Source organism: Pleurodeles waltl, chromosome 5, assembly GCF_031143425.1.
Source record: "Pleurodeles waltl isolate 20211129_DDA chromosome 5, aPleWal1.hap1.20221129, whole genome shotgun sequence".
In the NCBI taxonomy this organism is placed as follows: Eukaryota; Metazoa; Chordata; class Amphibia; order Caudata; family Salamandridae; genus Pleurodeles; species Pleurodeles waltl.
Genome location: NC_090444.1, coordinates 611,946,430 through 611,968,805, shown reverse-complemented (window position 1 = coordinate 611,968,805; position 22,376 = coordinate 611,946,430). Strand labels below are relative to the sequence as shown.

At 39.8% G+C, this 22,376-nt stretch overlaps 1 protein-coding gene across 3 annotated transcripts; it reads left to right on the top strand.

Annotated features, from left to right (window-relative positions):
* The first annotated feature begins 5,456 nt into the window (after nt 1–5,456).
* On the top strand, nt 5,457–14,506 carry ZBTB18 (zinc finger and BTB domain containing 18). Of its 3 annotated transcripts, none has more exons than XM_069234460.1 (2): nt 5,457–6,035; nt 10,205–14,506. In XM_069234460.1, exon 2 carries the CDS (start codon nt 10,219–10,221, stop codon nt 11,785–11,787), a length of 1,569 nt encoding a protein of 522 aa, XP_069090561.1. In that variant the 5' UTR covers nt 5,457–6,035; nt 10,205–10,218; the 3' UTR covers nt 11,788–14,506. The 3 variants fall into 3 exon arrangements, with proteins under 3 accessions (XP_069090561.1, XP_069090562.1, XP_069090560.1); XM_069234461.1 differs by lacking the exon at nt 5,457–6,035 and adding an exon at nt 6,074–7,628; XM_069234459.1 differs by lacking the exon at nt 5,457–6,035 and adding an exon at nt 7,664–8,137.
* The last annotated feature ends 7,870 nt before the right edge of the window (nt 14,507–22,376 follow it).

The following is a 22,376-nucleotide window of genomic DNA, read 5'->3' as shown; positions in this document are numbered from 1 at the left end:
GAAATGCCCTGAAATTCACATGCTAGTATGGGCACCCCGGAATTCAGAGATGTGCAAATAACCACTGCTTCTCAACACCTTACCTTGTGCTCATTTTGGAAATACAAAGGTTTTCTGTATACCTATCTTTCACTCTTTGTACTTCAGGAAATGTATTGCTGTATACCCGGTATAAAATGAAAACCCATTGCAAGGTGCAGCTTATTTATTGGCTCTTGGTACCTAGGGTTCTTGATGAACCTACAAGCTCTATATATCCCCGCAACCAGAAGAGTCCAGCAGATTTAATGGTATATTGATTTAAAAAATCTGACATTGCAGGAAAAAGTTACAGAGTAAAACGTTGAAATAAATGGCTGTTTTTTTACCTCAATTTCAATATGTTTTTATTTCAGCTGTTATTTTCTGTAGGATAACCTTGTAGGAGCTACACAAATTACCCCCTGCTGAATTCAGAATTGTGTCTACTTTTCAGATATGTTTAGCTTTCTGGGATCCAGCATTGGTTTCATACTCATTTCTGTCACTAACTGGAAGGAGGCTGAAAGCACAAAAAATAATAAAAATGGGGTATGTCACAGTAAAATGCCAAAATTGTGTTGAAAATTGGGTTTTCTGATTCAAATCCATCTGTTCCTGAAAGCTGGGAAGCTGGTGACTTTAGCACTGCAGCCCCTTTGTTGATGCCATTTTCAGGGAAAAAAACACAAGCCTTCTTCTGCAGCCCTTTTTCCCATTTCTTTTTTTAAACTACATTTTCACTGTATTTTGGCTAATTTCTTGGTCTCCTTCAGGGGAACCCACAAAGTCTGGGTACCTCTAAAATCTCTAGGATGTTGGAAAAAAGAGGACACAAATTTGGCGTGGGTGGCTTATGGGGACAAAAAGTTATGAGGTCCTAAGCGCAAACTGCCCCAAATAGCCAAAAAGAAAAGGCCTGGCACTTGAGGGGAAAAGGCCTGGCAGTGAAGGGGTTAAAGTGGTCCACCAGTGGTATCTTGTGTCGGTTGTACAAGGTACGTGTAATTCTGTGTAAAGCACAGCTGGTCTCCCTTTAGATACTACACGATTGGTGTGCAGGTGAGTCCCTTCTGTGCATTTGGTTTGCACATGCTCTAGTACCTGGCTGCACATTTGTCAATAGGTTTTGGAGACTGGTGTCCCAAGTCACATCATCACTATTGGTGGAGAGGGGGTGATATTCATATAGAATATATATATTGACTTGAAACACGTTTTTTTTTTTTTTTTTTTAGCAGGGGAGCACATCATGGGTATCTAGCATGTTTTATTAATAATTTAATACATCTTTAACTTTATGGTAATAGTTATTTTATCGTTTGTTTTAGTTAACGTGCTGGCACTTCAACTTGTTATTGTCCTAAGGAGGCCATTACAAATAGGCCGAAACGTGTCAACACATGACCACAGAAGCACAAAAACATACTTCTACAAACATAAAGGATATATACCATATGGATATTAAATGACAACTCTTGGGCGTTTATATACCTTCAGGACCTGTTGCTGGGTGACCAAGAGGCTGGACCACATTGTGAAATCGAAAAGTGGATGCCCATGCATCAAATAACTAAGAAACAAGGATAGTGTATCTGGACTCTCTATGACTAGATACATTTTTTCATTGATTAAATAAATGTTCTAGACTGCATTGCAGAACATGCTGTATTATATTTAGAGATGCTGAAATGCTTTGATGGATAGATACGAAAGGAATTGTACAGCACTATCTGAAATAATATTGTTGGCTGAATTACAGTGCATGTCCAATAAGATGGCATTCTTGTTGATCAAATAATTTGTGATTTTTTTCTCTAGAGAATCTCTTTTGCAGCAGACAAATGCCTAAGATAACACGAAAAATATAAATTTACTAAACATTGAAAAGTAGCTAGACCATTACAAGTATCGAATGGCACAACTAAATCTCCAAATGCCCGTATGTAGGATTGAAAAGGCTTTTCCTTTAGTCACCTGCTTTAAGGGAGGTCATTTTTTTGTTATTCTCAAATTCAGCTATGTGAACACGTTTTTTGTACAAACATGATCTAAGAGTACAGAAATCAGGCATAATATATCTTCTTATGGTAATTACATTTAGTTCTCAAAGCCACACAAGGTTCTAGGTCATCGTTTGATTTTGAAACAGAAAAATAAAAGGTGGTCATGCCATAAAAAGAGAAGGTTGTATGAATCATTTGACTAGGGTTTCCTCAACAAATGTTAAGAAAATCAGATTGATTTCTAGTCAAGCCATATACTTGGCAATGTGGAATCGTAAACACTCAGTACTACCTCAATTGAGAAATCATATGCCCAGTGAAGGATTAAGCAACCCGGACCTTTTTCACTGAACACATCCTAATAATAAGCATTTATTTCAGGAATTGGTCTTAAACCTCTTGAGTTAAAATAGAATATCCCTCCAGGGGATGACTCAATGAACAGAAACCCCCTGGAAGTAGTGATTTTTATGAAAATCTGAAGTGAAATGTATACTTGATGAAATGTAATTAATATCTGGATTATGTTGGCATAGCCATGATGTTTCCATTACAATGTAAAAAGTAGGGGTGTCAAGTTCAAACAAATGTTCTCACAATTTCCAAAATATGTTGCTAATACTCGATTTGTTGATCCTTTGCATACTTCCCAATAGATAAAACAAGCGTTTGCAACACAGTGGGTCTTGCGTCTGCTCGAGTTAGAGCTATTATCATTGTAAATTCCTAACTGGACTTTTCTTCCTACATAAATTGAAAATTAAATTAAATCAGCTGACACAAGCGAGCTGATTCAAAAAGTGCCACGTCTGCCATAAACACAAAGGAAAGCCACAAAAGGAAAAATAAGTTTGCTCGCAGTCAAACTTATCGGAAAAAGAGCAATTATCCATGTAACAGGGTCGATGGCCAAGGCTGTAACAAAACAGCCCCAGGGAGGGACAAACGTAGAGCATTTACAAATGATGACAAAGAATTTTTGAGAGGCCAGCCCAAGAACCGAGTGATAGGGGTGGGGCGTGGTTAAAAGACCACATATGGATTACAACACCTCAGAGCGCTTGTACGCTCGACCTAAAAAGTACCATTGAATCCCTTCATGGACTCAGGCTTATCTTTCCTTCTCGTAGGAATTTCATGTAATTCTGCAAACTGTAAGTCTATTAAGCAGGCCCAAGTTCCTAAATCAATTACAGCCAAATGTTCTAAAGGTCCAGCAGGAGTGCCTAATTTGACTTTCAACAAGAAATGATCCATTGTATACAGGAAACACCCGTTTTTAGCCTGTCCAGATCAGACATGGTCATTTTCCATCCAACTGTGGATAGTTAATGAAAAAAATACCTTACTTTAAGGCACTAAAGGTGCAATGTGTTTTTCGTTCAGTAATTTTTTTTCCCTGGACAATGGCTTACGCATATTTCCATGAGCTTTTCTAGTGGCATAGTAGAGGTGGTTTCAGCAGTACTGTATGTGACTATATCTTCTGAGCTTTGTGATAAAGTCAAACGGCCAGATCAAAAACGGTGTTAAGTGTTCAATGAACATGTTATACTGCTGCAACCAAGGACTCCGGTTCAAAATGATTGGGGTCCGCCAGACCTAGTGTCTTTAGTGAGATGGGATAAGGTGAAAAAGACTTTGGCAGCATCATTAGAAAACTGCATAGGATGTGACAAAAACGTAGATTACGGTGTGCCAAAAGGGACTACAAGCATTGAGGATCTCCTGTAAACTCTTCCAGTGGAACAGTCCCGGAAAATGCATCGTTAAAACCGTAATGCTTGGAGGCATGCGAGTGGTTCAGTAAATAGGACTTTTCATTAACCCCATTTTCTATATAGTTTGGATTTCTATTACAGCCACTACAATAACCTGTTGCGGAGTGTGATCAGAACTCATGCCGACAGTGCGCAAGTCTGGCGAACTGTCAGGTTTGAGGAGCTATGTCCCTCGGATTCTGATGACCATCTGCTTCGCTTCCCAGAACGTGGTTACACCAATATGCAAATACTAAAGTAGAACAAAACGCTCGAGGAATGAGAAATAGCATGGTGAGGGAAAAGGAGGCGCCCAGGACTTCGCAGCCTTGTCTTTTGGGATTCTCTCTGGGTTTTTCAATACAGGAGTATCACAGACTAGCACACTCCAACGGCTAGTGCTCATTATAACAATTATGTATATATGCATATTGGCCAAATGAACAACATGTACATATTTATCTTGTTCAGACTAATAAACTTAGTTTGCATACCACCGGCTTGAGGCTGCTGGCACCCTATGCCATCGACTGAAGAGGGGAGCGGGTGCAAAGAGGGGCAACAAGTCCAGAACAACACATTGCATGGCTTAAACTCTTAGCCGTGACCAGGGCCACTGGATTTATGCGATTATGCAAGTGTAGTTCCACATACTAAAAGATCTGCCACACAATCCATCATCTGTTGAATAATCTGCCGATTTTTTTTAAAAAAAATGTTTTTATCTTAAACAGGTTTAAATTGGCAGTACTAGGGTTAATTTTGTGCCTAGACTGCGTCGATGTGTAAAAATGGCAAAATAAAGACTGTCACATAATGTGCTGCATCATGCCACACAATTTGCCTTTACTTACTGCATGATTTGGGGAACTGTGCGGTATACTTTGGTTCTCCGTATAATTCCAGTGGTCCTGGACATAAAAATGGCCTCAACTGAAAATTATAAATGCAAGTGAAAAAATAAGACCCAGTCATGTAACGATACTAACCATATTAAGGGAAACAAGTTAGGGAAAGCAGTGACTAAAATAATAGTTACGGCACTGCAGGGAAACGGCAGTCAGCTTTCGGAATCAACGCAACTAAAGTGTGCGTTCACACACAATTTATAAAATGCATATGCCTCATAATACTGGACTCCGATTTAAATCTAACGAAACGCACCTGGATCTAAAGATCATATTGAACTATCACTTCCCTGCCAAAGAGCAACGGCTCAAACGCTGTCAGTCGCAAACCATACTCGCACCTAAACTGTAACAAAATCCCGCCGCTGTAGGGTTATAACTAGGAAACCCGAGCGAAGAAGCAGTACTACTCGTGGGCCAGGTTTGGGTTTCACGGCAACTTAATAACGCATTACAAACACGCGCGGAAAAGAACCTCTGCCTCACGAAACGCCGGCAAAAAACAGAAATCCAGGAAAATTGAAAGGTCCCCTTCCAACGCGTACGAAAAACACAGATCAACTGAGCTTCACACGCTCGATACAACACCCGCTGGCTAATAATCCCTGCCCAAACTCTACTAGTTCTGTGAGCCTTTGGCACGCCCATGCAGGATTTCCATTGGGCAGTTTAGCGCCTAGCATTTGCCCGTTGCCGCCTTGTTCGTTCTAAGCTGCTTGTGATTAGATGATAGCTGCTGTCCGTCACGCTCCCGGCCAGGCACCTTCTGCGGTTGGGGGAGGTGAGCGAGAGGCCGGAGAGTGATCGCTCTTGCCCCCTCCCCCCACCCCTGGCCTGGCGCTTCCTGCTGCGGTTGTAACACTGGGGACGCCGGTAGGAAGCGGGGAGGGGGTGGGAAGCAGCGACAGCTATGACACAGTCAGTAGGTCTGGCTTGGCGCCCTCATAGAGACCAGAGGGAGGGGCCGTGACCGAGGGGGTAGAAATAAATAAACATCTGTCTGCTGCAGCCAACGGACGCCTCTCGACCCCACCACCCCCGCCTCTGAGTCGTTCACTGGCGTCCCTGGGCGCGTGCCCCCAGTCAGCTGCTGTGCGGCGCGCGCGCTCGGGATGGCCCGTCTGCGGCGCGCGCCCCCAGCCGCTGGCGCCCGTCGCTGCCATGGAGAGTGGCTGAGGGGGAGGGGGGCAGAGTCTGGAACAGCGCGTCCCTGACCCGCTCGGGTTTCCAGCGGCTGGGACCCCAACCTGTCGTGGAGAGACGAGGAAGGAGATGCAAGGAGAGAAGCCCGAGGACACCACTGTATCCGATGGCGTGACCGCACCCCAGTGTCCTCAGCCCAGGTGTGTACCTGTGACATCTTCGTAGAAAAGGGGCCACCCAATATAACGTAGGGGCGCAGCAGGGGGAAGGGGAGAAGTGTCACTAGTTATCGTAAGAGTTATTTGAATGTGGAGGTATAGCCTTCGTTGCCCTTCACTCTTGCACGAGCCCTGCCACCAACTCCTGGCTCTCTTTTCTGTTTGTGTCGCCGCGGCTTCCTTGTGCCTCTTCCACCTGCCTCTTCTCCCCCGCCCTCCCGCACAGGTGCTTTGCGGCCCAGACGCCTGAAAGTTTATGCCTGTTGTTATGGAGTCTGGATCTGCTCTTGTCTTGGGCCCAGAACCTCCTCCTGCACACTGGCCACCGAAAGCTGTGCACCTGCCCCACAAAGGCTATCCTCAGCGGGTCCACACAATTTACTTTGTGATCGAAGATAAAATAATGTTTTCGCATAATGTTAATAATCACCCAATCCGTTGATCATCGTTGCTGATTGCCGAGAATGGCTAAGAACGAAGCAGGTGTAATACTTGAAAAACCCGACGTCCCGCAAACTTTTAGGAAGGATGCATTCACTGTATGCGGTAGAAAACAAATGACTGTCCATACAATTACTATTACAATCCTCGTACCCGAGGGCACACACTCATCGTGTTTTTCCGCTGGTGTAGGTTAATGTGGAATATACCTCCTTCCCAGTCCCCTGAGGACCCTTTGAGGTCCTTTACCGGTTTGTGAGTTTGGAGCACATGCGTGTCAGGCGCTTGCAATACTCTTTCATCAGCCGCCCGGAAGACAACATGCGCCCAGAGGCTGTGCATGCCCTCTTCCTCTTGCTGTGGCTGTCTTAATTTTCTTTCCCCGACAGAAGGCACATGTGATTTGCAAGAAGTTAGGGAATGGCAGGCGAGGCAGCATTGTTGAAAAATTAAACTAACCTGAAGTTACTTTCCTGTAAATATATAATGCGAGTATCTAAATAGTCCAACGCATAGAATAGCAGATTGCATATAGCACGTCTTGTAGTAAATGATGGCCCGGAATTCACGGACATTCTTAATCATTGTCGTGAAAGCCAGTATGAAGCGATGATGTTCATGCAATGTAATTGGTTACAGTTTAATCCCTGGCAACACAGATAGGAGTACAAACTGTAGGCCTAAAAAGAACGCGAAATACAGACAGATCTGCTAGTGGGTGCACGTGGCTCATTACGTTTGAAATGTCCAGGTAGAGGATGATACAATTACAGCTCCCACCTTAGATTCCTTGGTCTGGGTTAGAGACTCAAACTATAGCGCCCCCTTCCGCCTCTCACCGGTGCGCTGCCTTAATGGAGTGCCCAGGCGTGGGGTGTTAGTATTGTGGATTAGAAGCTCTGCTCACAGCGGGGTCACACTAAGTCAATTACACAGACAGTTGTTTGAAAAAACAGTGGCCAACCAGGGGGAGGTCAGGCTTTAATGGATAAGCCAGTCGGATGTGTTAGCGACTGGTATATTTGGTTAGTCCCCCAATAAGATGACACGAGGCTGCCCACGCTCGATCTGACTTCTTTAATCCAGGCTCACGAATTGAGTCTGGCGCTTTCTTCGAGCACAGCAAATAGACTGGTCAGTAACTGCATTTTTTTCTATCACTGGCCTTGCGAATGCTCACATTAACCTGTTCTTTTCTTTTAAGACGCTGATAAATAGTGAAGTCCAATACCGCTCAAAACGCAACATCGAGGACTTTCGTTGTGAAAAGTTAGAATAGGGGAAACTTTAAAGAATATTGTTTTTTTTCTGACAAAAGTTCTCATAAGAAGGAGCTAGTGGCAGCAGCGCAGAGGAGCGGCATATGGCATTAAAAGGAGCACAGCTGGAGGTAGCATTTCCATCTGAACATGATGTCAGAGCAGCTGACAGCCTGCCATCCCTCAGCCTTTTATTCTAACGCGCAGACAGGGAGTTAGTGTGTGCAGATCAGTGTGGGGAGAAGGTATCTCATTCCTCTCCTAACATCATCTCCACTTTGCATCTGTCTCTCAGTCCGACCTTTTTTTTTAATACCGATCTAACAGACCTGGAGCCAGCACGACTCAGAGGAGTGGACCTAATCAGGTTTATGTATACTAAAGGTAAGACTAGCTTGGGGATGCAGTTTGTGTGTTGTGGCGGTTTGTTAAACTCGGTGACACTTGCATTAGTTTTTAACTGGGTTTTAAGAGAAACTATGTTTTTTTTTTGTTTTTTTTTTTTTTTAACATCTAATGCAAATGGACATGTCTGCACATGATGGCTGAAAGACTTTTATTACAACTAATCGCCATGTGCTCTTGTATTAAACGCCTCTTATGAAACACGTGCCCATTTCATTGTTGTAATTTAAATATACTTTAAACGAAGATGGGATTGCATTTCTTTTGTGCATATTTTACTGAAAAACTTTCAAACTAATATTTTAGTTTGAGTAATTTTTATTTCCCGTTTCATTAAAATGTTTGCAAGTTGAGAAACGGATTTTACTTATATTTTCACAGTCCATCCTTAAGAAACGCATGCTAATTTTGTATTTTTTTCCAAAAATAGTTTGCGAGCTAAAGCTGTTGCTCCCGAGGCATAGTTTTATCAGATCTCGCTTTACTGTATTATTTGAAGGAGTTTTTGTGTAAGTGACTAATTTAGACCGTGGATACGAGCAGCCTGAATTGGCCAGACAGCTGTAATCGCACTCCTCTATTCTTAATCTCTTTATCTGGGCAGCAGCTGCCATATGGCCAGAGTCAGCTGGATCAGATGTTTATAAGCTTCCTTCTTCGTCCCTCACTGTCCTTTCAGCCTCCTAATTTGATCACAGCTACCTTGTGAGCTGCCCTCCAATCTTTATTTTTAGCCCTCTTAAGGATTAGGATTGATGTGGGCTGTGGGGCACTTAAAGTGATTGTATTGTAAATCTTCTAGCTTTATTTGAACGGTAGTTGCTTTACAGACTTTATTAGGCCATGCGTTCTAGAGATTCAGCATGGTCACCAGAAAACAACCTGTCAAATCCAATTGTAAAGACTTAACTTGGAAAAGTGTACATTTTGCGACGACTCGTGTGGACGACCAACTTTGCAAGTGAGTAATCTTATTTGGTCATTTGCACCATCTGGCTGCCTGTACCTCCTCTGCCCTTCACTCCCTCGAATACTTTGTGGTCGTTTGAGTGTGGTTTAAGGTACAGTGAGCAGTTTTGTCAAATATGAGCCAAGGAATAGCCCATTTATTTCCCTTTGGATTTTGCAAGTGTACAATGTATGAAACGCCATCCTAAGGAAAAAGGCACTCATTGGGCATGTCAGAATTATATAGCACGCCCGATATATGCTTTCTCAGAAATGTATAAAAACTGTTTGTTATTGGTTCAGACACTCTCAGAAACATATAACCATTTTTTGTGGCGTTTTCTGTAACCAGAGAAAGGCTAAATACTTAATCTGATTCCTAATGCATTTTCTCCTAGAATAAACCACTTTTACCATAAGTATTTTAGTCGTCGTAACTTCTGTACTTTTGCTCTCGATCATTCTTAGTGAAGTTGCATGTGACCCTTTGGTTTTGACCAGAAAACGTTGATGTTCAGCAGAGTTTGTACTACACGTAATCTCATTCGGCTTGCTTTTTTGTCTGCAGTTGCCTTGTGGTGTAGATAATATACTTGTTGTCCATGGCGTTCAAAGTTTGTTAAACGTTCAGGTTCTTAATTTATTTTGATTGAAATCTACCAAAGGAAGGTACATTCGCAAGGTACTTAGAAGCTGTACATTTCTTCCTAAAGGAGCCATCTATAGTTACAAATATGTCACAACCTCTTTCAAATTGTAAATAATGGATTTATTTTTTATTTCACAATTGACATGTTACGTTTTGAAAGGTGTTTATTGGTCATGATTTACTAGATATTTATAGGACCAGTCATACAAGTGTAGCTTTAACCAAATTGTTAAAGATTAATGACCAGGATGCCACTTTCCCCTGCAGATTTTTAGAGAATCCTGTTTTTGGATTAATGGTTAAATTTGGTGTCTTGGGTTAAATAATTTCACGTTTTCCAGTTTAGGACTCTATTATAATGTTGTAAACCTCTTTCAATACTAAGTAATAAATTGTGCAGACTTGCTTTAATGCTTGAGAGTTAAGTATCATGTGTTTCTGTTTTGCAGGTTATGAAGACAGCATGGAGTTTCCAGACCACAGCAGACATTTGCTGCACTGCCTGAGTGAGCAGAGACTTCAGGGCTTTCTTTGTGATTCAACTGTTTTGGTAGGAGATGCCCATTTTCGAGCACACCGAGCTGTCCTGGCGTCATGCAGCATGTATTTTCATCTCTTTTACAAGGATCAGCTAGACAAAAGGGACATTGTTCATCTGAACAGCGACATTGTTACAGCCCCAGCCTTTGCGCTTCTCCTTGAATTTATGTATGCAGGGAAACTCCAGTTCAAAGACCTACCCATTGAGGATGTGCTAGCAGCTGCCAGTTATCTCCACATGTATGACATTGTTAAAGTCTGCAAAAAGAAGCTGAAGGAGAAAGCCACTACCGAGGCAGACAGTACAAAAAGGGAGGAAGACACCTCAAGTTGTTCAGACAAAGTGGAGAGCCTCTCAGATGGCAGCAGCCACACGGCAGGCGAGCTGCCCAGTGATGAGGATGAAGTAGAAGATGAAAAATTGAGTATGCTCCCCATCAAAAGAGACTTGACGACTGAGCCTGGGAACATGTGGATAAGATTGCCCTCGGACTCCGCAGGCATTCCCCAGTCTGGCATGGAGGCTGAGACACACGTAACAGCAGCTGCAAAAACAGTAGCCAGCCCCTGTAGCTCAACAGGGTCTTTGTCCCAGAGGTCTGTCACCTCCTTGAGGGATCCAGCAGATGTTGACTGTGTACTAGACCTGTCTGTCAAATCAAGCCTTTCAGGACCTGAAACCATGAACAGCTCTTATTTCTCATCACAGGACTTGGTGAGAAACAACCTGGTGCATGTGAAGGTAGAAAAAGAAGCTTCATGTGAGGGGAGTGATGCTTGTAATAACGACTATGACATGGAACATAGTACAGTAAAAGAAAGTGTGAATATCAATAATCGGGTACTGTATGAAGCAGCCCATCTAGCTCCCATCAGGGAAGATTCTGTCTTAAGGGAGCTGGATCGGGATGACAAAACAAGCGATGATGAAATGATAACTCCAGAAAATGAGAGAATCCAGGTAGATGGAGGTATGGAAAACAGTCTACTCCCTTATGTCTCTAACATTCTTAGTCCTGCTGGCCAAATTTTTATGTGTCCGCTTTGCAACAAAGTCTTTCCTAGCCCCCACATCTTACAGATCCATTTAAGCACGCACTTTCGAGAGCAGGATGGGATCCGTAGCAAGCCTTCAAATGATGTCAATGTCCCAACCTGCTCCTTGTGTGGTAAGACTTTTTCATGCATGTACACACTGAAACGCCATGAGCGGACTCATTCAGGTGAAAAACCATACACTTGCACTCAATGTGGCAAGAGCTTCCAGTACTCTCATAACCTGAGCCGCCATGCTGTAGTTCACACACGGGAAAAGCCACATGCCTGTAAATGGTGTGAGCGCAGGTTCACACAGTCAGGAGACCTTTATAGGCATATCCGGAAGTTTCACTGCGAGCTGGTGAACTCTTTGTCTGTTAAGAGTGAAGCACTGAATTTACCCCCTGTCAGAGATTGGACCTTGGAAGACAGTTCTCAAGAACTTTGGAAATAAAATTGTGTAAATATATAAAGTAATATATATATATATATATAAATCATATGTATTTGTGGTACGGTCTAAAAGCAGTCCTGTTTCCATAACCAGAAAGTTAGGATATTTACTTCTTTGCACTTTAGGGCTGCATGAACATTTCACTTAATCAAAAGCACTGAATCGGTGAAACTATGAGAACTGAATGAACAGCATGGATAAACTGCCTTTAGCTGAGTATCGAGGAACCACAAAAAGCATTTTCCCAAACAATACACACAAGAAACGTCTTTTTACACAATGAAAAATGACTTGGCCAGCTTTGCATGTCAAAAGGTTGTCAATTGTTTTTCACAATTCCTACTCTTTTTAGTTTTAAAACAGTACCTGCTCCAAGTGCCTCAAAACCTCAGTTACTAGAAGACCACATGTTGCAGCAGATCTTTTCCATTTATTTAACTTAATTTTGTCGATAAATATTTTAAAGTTCAGAAATTGTTCTTCAGTAAAATATTCCCATGCAGTTTCAGCTCTTGTGAAAGGGTGACTTTTATAGTGTCCTACGGGAAAACATGGTCAGCCTAATTCATGTTTTCACGTGATGGTATTACAGCAGTCTGAAGAACTTGGAAAAGATAGATGCCTCAACATGGTGTCTTTATGACTACATGGGATGCATCATTTCTTATAATTTAAAAACATATAGGGTTAAGGAATCCTTAGTAAAACTGCACTTGCCTGCTAACAAAGGGCTAGACTAGTCATGGGGTGAGAATAACATTGATCAATTTACCTGAATTTGGACTTTTAGATTAAAATTTTACTGGGCGAAGTGGTTAAAAAAAAAAAGAGACACAAGTGCGTGACTGGTTTAGGATTTTGAATAGGGATTTTCAAAACTAGTGAATGATTCTCTTGCTTAAACCACTGACAAAGTCATAAAATTGGCAGTTAGAAGATTTTGTTCAAAACCCTTTGAGCAGTACTCTTGCTTCACGGTGAGTCGGATTTCATAATGTTATATATCCTGTTAATCTAGGAATTTCTTCCATTTTCTTTCCCCCCAAAACGTTTGACACATTATAAAATTGACTGGAACAGACTGTTGGAAACCTGAATGCTTTTAGACCAAAATGGGGGGAAAAATAACAAATGCTGGACTATCCGTTTTTAAAGTGAGCAGATAATTTAAACCAATAACAACTGCTTGAATAATTCTCACAGGAAAATTATTATACACTCTAGAGTTTATTGGCAGTTTGATGTTATATGAAGGCTTTGCTTGAGATGAAAATGGTATCACTGCTCATGCAGTGTTAAGCTATGTTTAAAAATGTGAATCACCGCTCTTGTACACTGTAATTGATTATTGGGGAGGGGTTTCAAAAATTGGCAAGTTGTTTTGATGCTCTTAGTTGGGTCTTGATAAGTACTTATTAAGGCTACAGACATGCATGAGTTACCAGTATATATTTTGTTTATTGTTTGCATTGTATAACTTTAAGAGTGAGTTTAAAATTATTTAATTTCCTAAAGTAAAAACACCTTTCCACGTGGTGTTATGAAGAGTAAGACAGATGCACTGGTTTTATTTAATTTGTTTTTGGGTTTATTATGTAATTTTTACTTTTCCGCTGTCCTTAACTAAATTCGAGCTGTTTGCCGAATGAACACATATTTTAAGCTGCAAGTTTTAATTGGATGCACGCATCAGGAGAAATGTAAATGTTTACACACTGGCTTAAGTGTGCATATGCAGTATGCGTTTTTTTTTTTTGTTGTTGCAAACTCGAACCTCTAATTGCACAGAAACCGCTTCATGTCAAACTCTGGGCGTGCATTTGTTCTTGGCTGAGCATTTTTGAGAAATACTACTGCACAAGCTGACAATGGGTTGGCTCCTTTCTCCCTTTCTTGAAAAGATTCTCTGGAGCGAACAAGTCCATGACGAAGGACTGGAAAACTTTGATATGCATGGGGAGGGGTGGGATTAAATTGAAAAAGGGAGGCAGAGCGTAGGGCTTAACAGCATTGCGTGAATGGACGTTTCAAACGTGTGCTTTTCATAAGCAGCACACAGTCTGAAGACATTCTGCAGTGTTTTGTTTCCCTGTCTTGCACTTATAAGGTCTACCAGAGTAGCATGGAAAACTTAAACGTTTTTGTTATGTTTTACTCTTGTTTAAGATTTGATCGCCTTAACTACTGTAAACACCGCCTATGTCGGAGCTCAAGACATTGAATGGAAAATCTAATTTGCTGCTGGACCGTATTGGACCGATTTGATCAGTTGCTGGGTGAATTTGCTCTAGTGGCATTCAGAAACAAAAAAGCTGTGAAAATGGCCTTCTGAGCATTATCTTTTCTTAGTTACTTGAAGAGTTTGTTGATCTTTTTAAAAAGATTTATGTTCAGTTGTACTTTTTTTTTTTTTTTTTTTTTTTTTTTTTTTTTTTTTTTTCTTTAAACCCAGAAAAGACAATCAATGTCCAAGAAGACTTCAAACACGTCTTTTGAATTTTGTTATTGTGGTCTTGGAGAGAAATTGCGTTTCCTCCCATTAGTTTGACATTCTTCCATTGTTTTAAGAATTAGACTTACATGTAGCTTTGACAATCACAGTATGTTTTATTTTCCTGAGAATGGAATAACTTATAATGCTGTTTAGTTTTGTATTTTTGGTGTGTTTTGGTGAATTTCTAAACTGTGTGCTAACTGCAATAAATTATGATCTCAAACATGTCTTTGTCCGTTTTTGCTTGAGTGAGTGTCTTTATACTAAATAATGAATATCAATGTGCAATAGAAGTGCAACTATTTCCACTCCATTTCAAGCTGTACAATTACGCCAGACAGTAGTAACTTCCAAACTAAGATGCAGTGTTGAACCGTGATCTCTGACTGTGTAATTATGGATGTTTACACATCATTCACTTTTATTCTTCTTGAGGAAATAAATGTAGCACTGATGCATGTGCTGAAGTAAGTTGAATGATTTTTTGCAGCAATTTTCAACCTTCTCAAGCATAACTACTCTGCCACAGCTATAGAAGTCTCCTGACGCTCCCAACTTGATGCAGGCAAGATCAAAGATTTAATTTCTGTGAATTTTACTTTGCCAAGATGTATAGTTTGCACATTATTAGAAGTTTATTCTTCCTTCTCTTTTGTCTCACTTCAAAGAAACAAGTAGCAGCTCTTTTCATACACAACCTAATACTTGACCTAGCACTCAAACCATTTAATTTGTCGTACTTGATTGAAATGCATTGTATTGCATGACCATTCTACCTAAACTACTATGTCTCCCAACTCTTCCTTAATATTCCACATCTTTAAACAACAAGTTCTTTAAAAAAAAAAAAATCAAGAGCTTAAGAATAAAAAAACAAAACCACTCATTCGGAGAAAACCAAAGTTTTAGGACCACTGACAGAAGACTTCTCTGGATACCTCTTTATTCTCATAAATGTTTGCATTTTGTTTCGAAAGTCAGGACTTCTTTGGTACATGGTGGATTACAAAGATTGCCAGTAGTATGCAAAAACATAAATTAGGCCAAATGCAAAATAAAAACGAAATTGAGCACCACAGTCTTGCACATCTCTCAACGTTAACACATTTTTGTAAGCATCTGTCCTGGCATCAGAGAGAAGATTCATAAATGTCTCTCAATCTTTGTGTATTATAAAGATCAATATGACACAGTATTTTGGCCATTGTTTACATTTAGTGTTAAAAGTAGTGCACTTACGTTAAAGCATCATTAAGATGGAAAGTTAAGCGATTGCTCTATGATTTGTGATCAGCAGTTTAATCGTTTGGCCGTGCAGGCATGCTACACGTATGCAACTACACCTTTTTAGACATATATAAAGGATTCTGCATAGTTGGACTCTGTTTAGATGCTAACTTTGTAAAATAAGGCTCACCATGCAATTTTGTGAATTTATGTATTCCCACCTCCCCTATTTGTGAGTAACTTTAATTTATAAAGCCCTAGTGTTGATCTTTCAGGCATTTCTGAACACTAGGCTGATTATCGCTGCCTTATTTCTGCTAGAGAATGGTTGTTCAGAACTTCCATATTTTTGAAAAACAAAGCTTTTCTTCTTGAAAGACATCATTGATGCATAGAATAGTACTAATCCCATAGCTTTAATGTCCATATATTTTATAGATCACATACCTTCCTTGAAGTATTCTCGTGTCAGTGTATTTGTGCCTTCAGTTGTTATTTGTTTGCCAGCGATAATTGATGGGGCTTACTTCCACTCCTCAACAATCTCCTTATGCTTTATGGAAATTATCAACATTTACGTCTTTTGAAAATTGTTTATTTAATGGTGACTTAAAGAGTGTATGGTGTTTTGTACATTCGTGGGTTACTTACAAAGCATTCTCAATACTCATATAATATAGCTCTACCAAAAACGAGTAAGTTGTATTTCATTTTTAATTATTTTGTGATCCTCGCCACGTGTTCTCAAATTTAACCCCTTTAAAGATTCTGCTTCATAATAAATGCTGTTCCCTGACCTGTGTAAACTCCACAGGAAAATTACATTTTTAATAAATGTGATAATACCTTCTACGTTCCTTGTCTATTGCCTACATTTCTTTGTAGCTTTCTACAGAAAGGATTGCAAATGTTTCCTCAATCATTCCTGTTTATTGTGACAACAGATTGTCAGTAGAACTACAGGCTGTTGGTTCATTACAAAATATTCATTGTTTTAACCAACCTAATTTTCTAATTTGCATATTAAACCTATTAAATGGAAGCATGAATGAGCAACATATAAAAACAATCATTTAAAAGTGTGCTGTGCCAGCTCTGTATAGTTGTTTGCTATGCAAATCTGTAGAAACCACATGATTTGTGTCATTCACACATCTGAAGGAGAGTGGTTAAGATTTTTTTTATCCTTGGTGGCCTAACAGAGTGGACCAACATCAACAGCAACATTTTGCGTTCCTTTTCAGAAAGATAGTGCAGCTTGACTTGGTGTACTGTGCCAGCTTTTATTGTTAGCCTACTTAAGTTGCATGTCCTAGACTCATAAATGTCCAAATATGCATTCTGATGGATTGCACAGGGGGTTGCAGAGTATCTCTGGGAATTTTCTAATGATACAGTAAAACTAACTGTACCAAAACAAATATAGCAATTAGGACATGCATGCCAGCAGAGGATTTTCAGTACTTGGAGTTCCTCAACTAACCTGTGAACTCAACAATCCTAACGGAACTGCCCTGGTTGTCATTGGGCATGGAATTCCATTTTAATTGTTACTTGCCGACACATATGACTCTTTATCTTACAAACAGGTTGATTTGCAGACTTGTATGTCACTGAATCTGGTGCCCGCTTGCATAGAATGCTGTAGCTGTTCGTGTATATATAATAGGTGGCTTTATGACTTTCAGGAAACAGCCACATACGCTGTTGTTCTGTAGGCCTTCTTATTACGCTGAAGCACCCTCTTGAAAGTTCATACAGATTTTTTTTTTCTAATCTTTTTGTGCAAATTCAACACTTCAGTAATTGACTCTTTTTGGAGGGGGGGGGTGTACTTGGTAGCATTGGAGAAACTTCCAATAAAATAGATAGACGGTTACTGTTGCTTGATGTCGCTTAAACATTTCAGAATGGAAACTGAAGAAGTAAGTGCAAACGTTTATGCACTTGAAAAACTTTCTAACCAAAGTAGCGATCATACTAACCCTGGATTTGTCTAGTGTTAGTTGCAACATTACATTCTTTACTGGGTGCGTATTGTAAGGAGCGCTATCCTAAGGTTGTATCAATGTTATTCTGTTTGAGCGAACAGCCCCTGTGAGTTAAAAATTAACGTCTTCTCGTTTGGTTTCCAATTGTGTGGGGCTATTAATTGTGACCCTCTTGAACTGTTTGGGCATTCTCTCGTATGGCTGAGTTCGGCGCTAAAAAGTAATGTTATTGTTTTACAGTATTTGAAAACCTGAGTTTTAAGCCTTCAAATATCTGACTGCTTGCAATCTACTTTAATTGTGCCAATAGGGATCTTCGTGGGCACGCAGATTTGATATTTTTTGTACAAGTCCGTTTTACACGTGTGTGTGTGTGTGTATATATATTATTCCTATGCATACGGCTCATTACATTTAAAGCTGAGTCAGAACAGTGCGGTTCTTCCAGTAAATTCTGTTTTATTTTGTATGATTTGCGAATAGGCCTTACTCCTAAATTAATTTCTTATGCTGTGCTAATTAATTCCTTGCTTGCACAGAGCAATTTTTTTTCTTGTAGGATAGCAATCGCAATACTGCTTTTAGTGAATATTGGTGTTTTGTTATGTTCGTGCCCGCCTTAAAATAAGGGAATGGTATTAAAGTTGATAATTCTTTTTCGTTTTTTTAATAGCAAAATAAACTTGTTACTTAAAACTAGGATACGAAAAGTTAACCGTTTGTTTTAAGAAGGCCCATAATGTTTAGATTGTTTGTGCATTGCAACAATGCCTATGGCAGGGAGCAGTAGACACGCTCGAACACTTCAGAAATAAGACATGTAGATGAGGAAAGCATCATAAACTATGCACGTGCAAATAAAAGAAACACGATTTGCTCCTGAAAGTAATGTTTGAAAGCCAAGGTTTTACTTAACCAGTTCATACTTAAGTAATAAACAGTTGTGAAATTAATTGGCTTGAATGAATCTGATTTTTCACAGTAGCATATATGATCTAACATTTCCAGCTGCCTGCTGAATGATGCAGTTTGAAGGGTTATTCGAATAACCTTTTCTACAGAATATTAACACAATATATTTTGTATTCTAGGAAATCTAGCAGATGTGAAGTATGGCTCATTTTTCCTGAGAGCTTTAGTAAGCTGGGAATAGATCTGTCATGCAATTTCAACTAATGATTAAAAATCGGAGACATCATACCCTTTGTTTGAGGAAAGGTACGCACAGATTTGTGTCATTTCTGCACTAGACGAAGGTGCAGTTTTGGATAAAGGTAAAGGATTCATCACACATAAGGAGTGTAACAACTTTTCTTATCGTTATTTCCAGTGGTTTTCACTTATCCCATAACTGTGGCGCCGAGAAATATCACCAAAATCCACTTTTGGCGCTAAGGAAACAGATTTAAGTACACTTAAATCATTACTATTGGTTATGTTTATTTAGGTAGGGAAATCATGATATGTACAATGGCATAATTTTATGAGCATGTTATGCCACAAGAGTTTGTGTATGTCATGCAGCAGCTTGTTTGAGTATATTATTTCTTTTTTTTTTTCTTTTAGTTACACTGCTTGCTGTGGTCTCCTAACACAAGTATTTCATCTACTCAAACTGCAAATGGTGGCAGGCAAAAGTGATAGCAGTAAGTGATGCATTGTCATACCAGAAGAGAAGGGAGCAGCAGTAAAATATGGTGTCTAATTGTTTCTTTTAGCTAAGCTGTTGGACGATTCTTTACATTTACATCCAAAGGTTTTGAAAAAAGAACATAGCCCCTAGCTCTAAACATCAACCAGTGGAAGGAGGAACCAATTGTAAAATTATGGTCATAAGGTCAGAAGAATCTTTCAGAAATGCAGAGGCAGTCTCAAGAATTGACCGTGCGTTGTAGCACGCAACAGCACAGAGGGACGAAAGCAGCAACCCGATGTAGTGGACCCTTTTTGGCTGCTAGTGTATGATCACTTCCATAGTAACGTGCAGTACAAAATCACCCAAAAAGTGTACCCTACACATGGATTAACTTTGCATGGTAATATTCAAAATGAAAACTGCACTCTGTAGCAGGCAGCAGGTAAACACTAAATTTACAAACAGGTTATATATAATCAAACAGCTTTTCCCTCTTGTGAAACTTGAGGCAGTGAGTGACTTTTAAATACCTGAGGTTCTGCATTCAATTTAGAAGACATTGGTTTTCACAGAAATGCAAATGTATGTGTGCTTGTTTGTGACTACTATCTTCTTGCCATTAATTTGCTTTAAGAACTCAGTGTAAGTAGGCACCAGTGCCACTTGTGTAATTTCCATACAACAGTATTTTATCCCCTTATTTTCTTATATTTCAACAAAGGAGTTGTTTGTGACACAAATTTAGGTTTTCTGAGTTGCTTTTAACTTTGGTCTGCTTAGAAATTAATTGGAAGTGGCAACTATAAGGGTGACTTTTGCGTGCCTGGGAGCTGTTCCTTGTATGTTACCTATTTTAGCACCTGCAGTATATTTTCGTGAGCTCTTTCTAGCCACCTAGGTTTTACAGGGGTGATGGAGAACCAGGTGACTTGTGGTAAGCTGTGCTTGTCAGCATACACATTTGCTTTGCAGGCTTTGTAAGTTTTCAGGAACCTGAAACTGTGTGCTGACATTTCTGGTTTGTTCTTGAACACCCAGCCCAGACCTGTGTTTGAATTATTACAACTGCTATTATGAAAAATGGAATTGCAGCCTTTAGTGCAGTGATCGTTTTTGTAGCTTCAGCATTTTGCCGCATATTGTGGCATTGAGAACAGTTTTCTGAGCATGTTTAGCTTCAAGCCCTTCAACCCTATATTTTGTGGCACACTGCACTTGCTTTCTCTTACTTGATGTATCTTTCCACCACTACTAGTGTTATTTGCCCACTTTCGTCTATACCGTCACTGTAGCCACAACAGGCGAACATATGAACCAGCGGGCTTTTAGCAGTATTTGTCTAGTTGTCAACAATTTAACTTTTCTCATTGCCTGCCAAGCTTCTGTGCCCCACATAATTACATTGCGTTCTAGAACACAGACAGTTGTTTGATACAGTCATTTAAAAGTTGTGTTTTTGGTAGATCAAAAAAAGATAAGAAGTGACCCTGGTAAGCACTAACACACCGACCTCAAGAAGTAATTATTCAATACTGGTCGGTTCCATGCAAGTGTAGAAGTGGTCTTAACTTTAAAAGAAAAGATTTACGCTTGAGATGCATAAGACGTTGGGATTTCATGACTATCTTGAAAATATTGCAAACTAACCAAATACTGCTCTGGGGTTACATAGCTACATATGTAAGAGGTAAATTGGCTATTTATAACATTAAAACATTTTTGGCATACTAAGGAAGACTCAATCCTACAATTATGAGTGCAAATTAGCTTCCTTGTGTTAAACAGAATATTGAACTTAAAGAAGGTATGCACAATTTTTAGGTATATTTTGTAAGGCACTATCAAATGCATATTGTCATTGTTAATTGTATTTATATAGTGCTTACAACCCCTGATGAGGTGTTGAAGCACTTTCCAACATGCTCCATATTAGCAAGTTTACGTTATTTCCTTTCTGCATTAGTTGTGCTCTTGATTTCTTGTGTGTTCAGTAGAGTTTCGACTAGGGATAGAATGATGGGAATGGATCTGAATGGAGACGCAGTGAGTTGTTTTTGTAAGTAGTGATCGTGTGTGCCTGTTAGTTGGGTGACATGGCTAAAAAAGATGCTTGGTAGTTCATAGTAGTCGGAAAGGTTTGTGATGAGTCCGAGAGAGGAGGGATTGGCCAAAGGCGATTTTGTTTAATATAAAACAACTGAAGTTACCTTAGGCATACAACACTTGGTAAGGTTGTATTGGCTGGAGAAAACCCCTCTGTAAGTACTCATATGTGCACAGAAGCAGTAATATTTACATGGTCTGAGGTGTACAAGTATGTTGTGGAGTGGTATGCAAATATTTACATGACATTTTTCAGTGTCTTTGTAGCGGGCATTTACTTTTCTGTATATGCACCTATATGTACATAGAAGCAGGAATTGGCATTATCTGAGGTACACCGCTCTTGTACGGGTTTGTGCGTTAAAACCTGGCATGGCAAATTATTGTATAAGCTTTTATTTCCTTTTAAGCTATTTAAAATTTGTGATCTATTTTACATCGAATATTTACTGTTCTACTAATTTTTCTAGTTCTTTTTTAAAATGTTATGATACCTATAACTTGATCATGTTGGGCGTGTTTGATAAAACGCATTGCCCTGAAGGAGAAATGACTGAATTGGCAAACAAGACAGTTGCCATGATTTACCAGCTGAAGAATTTTATAGCATCAAATCAATGCAGTTGTATGTTCAACCATTACATATTTATTTCGTTTTTCACCTTTTTGGGAATGACTGAGTTGTATAACTATGTATGTGAGACAATTTAGAGGGTGTTCCTTTTGGGTTTTTAGAATCCATTGAATTGATATTGAAGTTATTAGCAATGATATAAAGTTGTATTTTATTGGGTACCTGTGCCATCCCCCATTCAGGGGACCACCAGGCAAGCATGGATTTCTGGGTTTTAGCTATAGGGACTGCAGTGGTTTGCCACTGAAATTCTGAGGGCTGTCCAGCTATAGCTCTGCAAACTGGGCCAAGTGCATTTTTATTTAGATTACCAAAGGTGAGCAGTCAGAAGTGACATAGGCTAGTAGTCTTGAGGTGCTTGTGCTCAGAGTGCACCATTCAATTAACAGTCCAATAAAGTGAATATCCAACTCATTGTCTTTACACAAATGTAAGTACTTCATTACCCACTTGTAGTTAATTCTACTCGCTTCTAGCAGTAAAACACAAATTGGTGATCCTGGG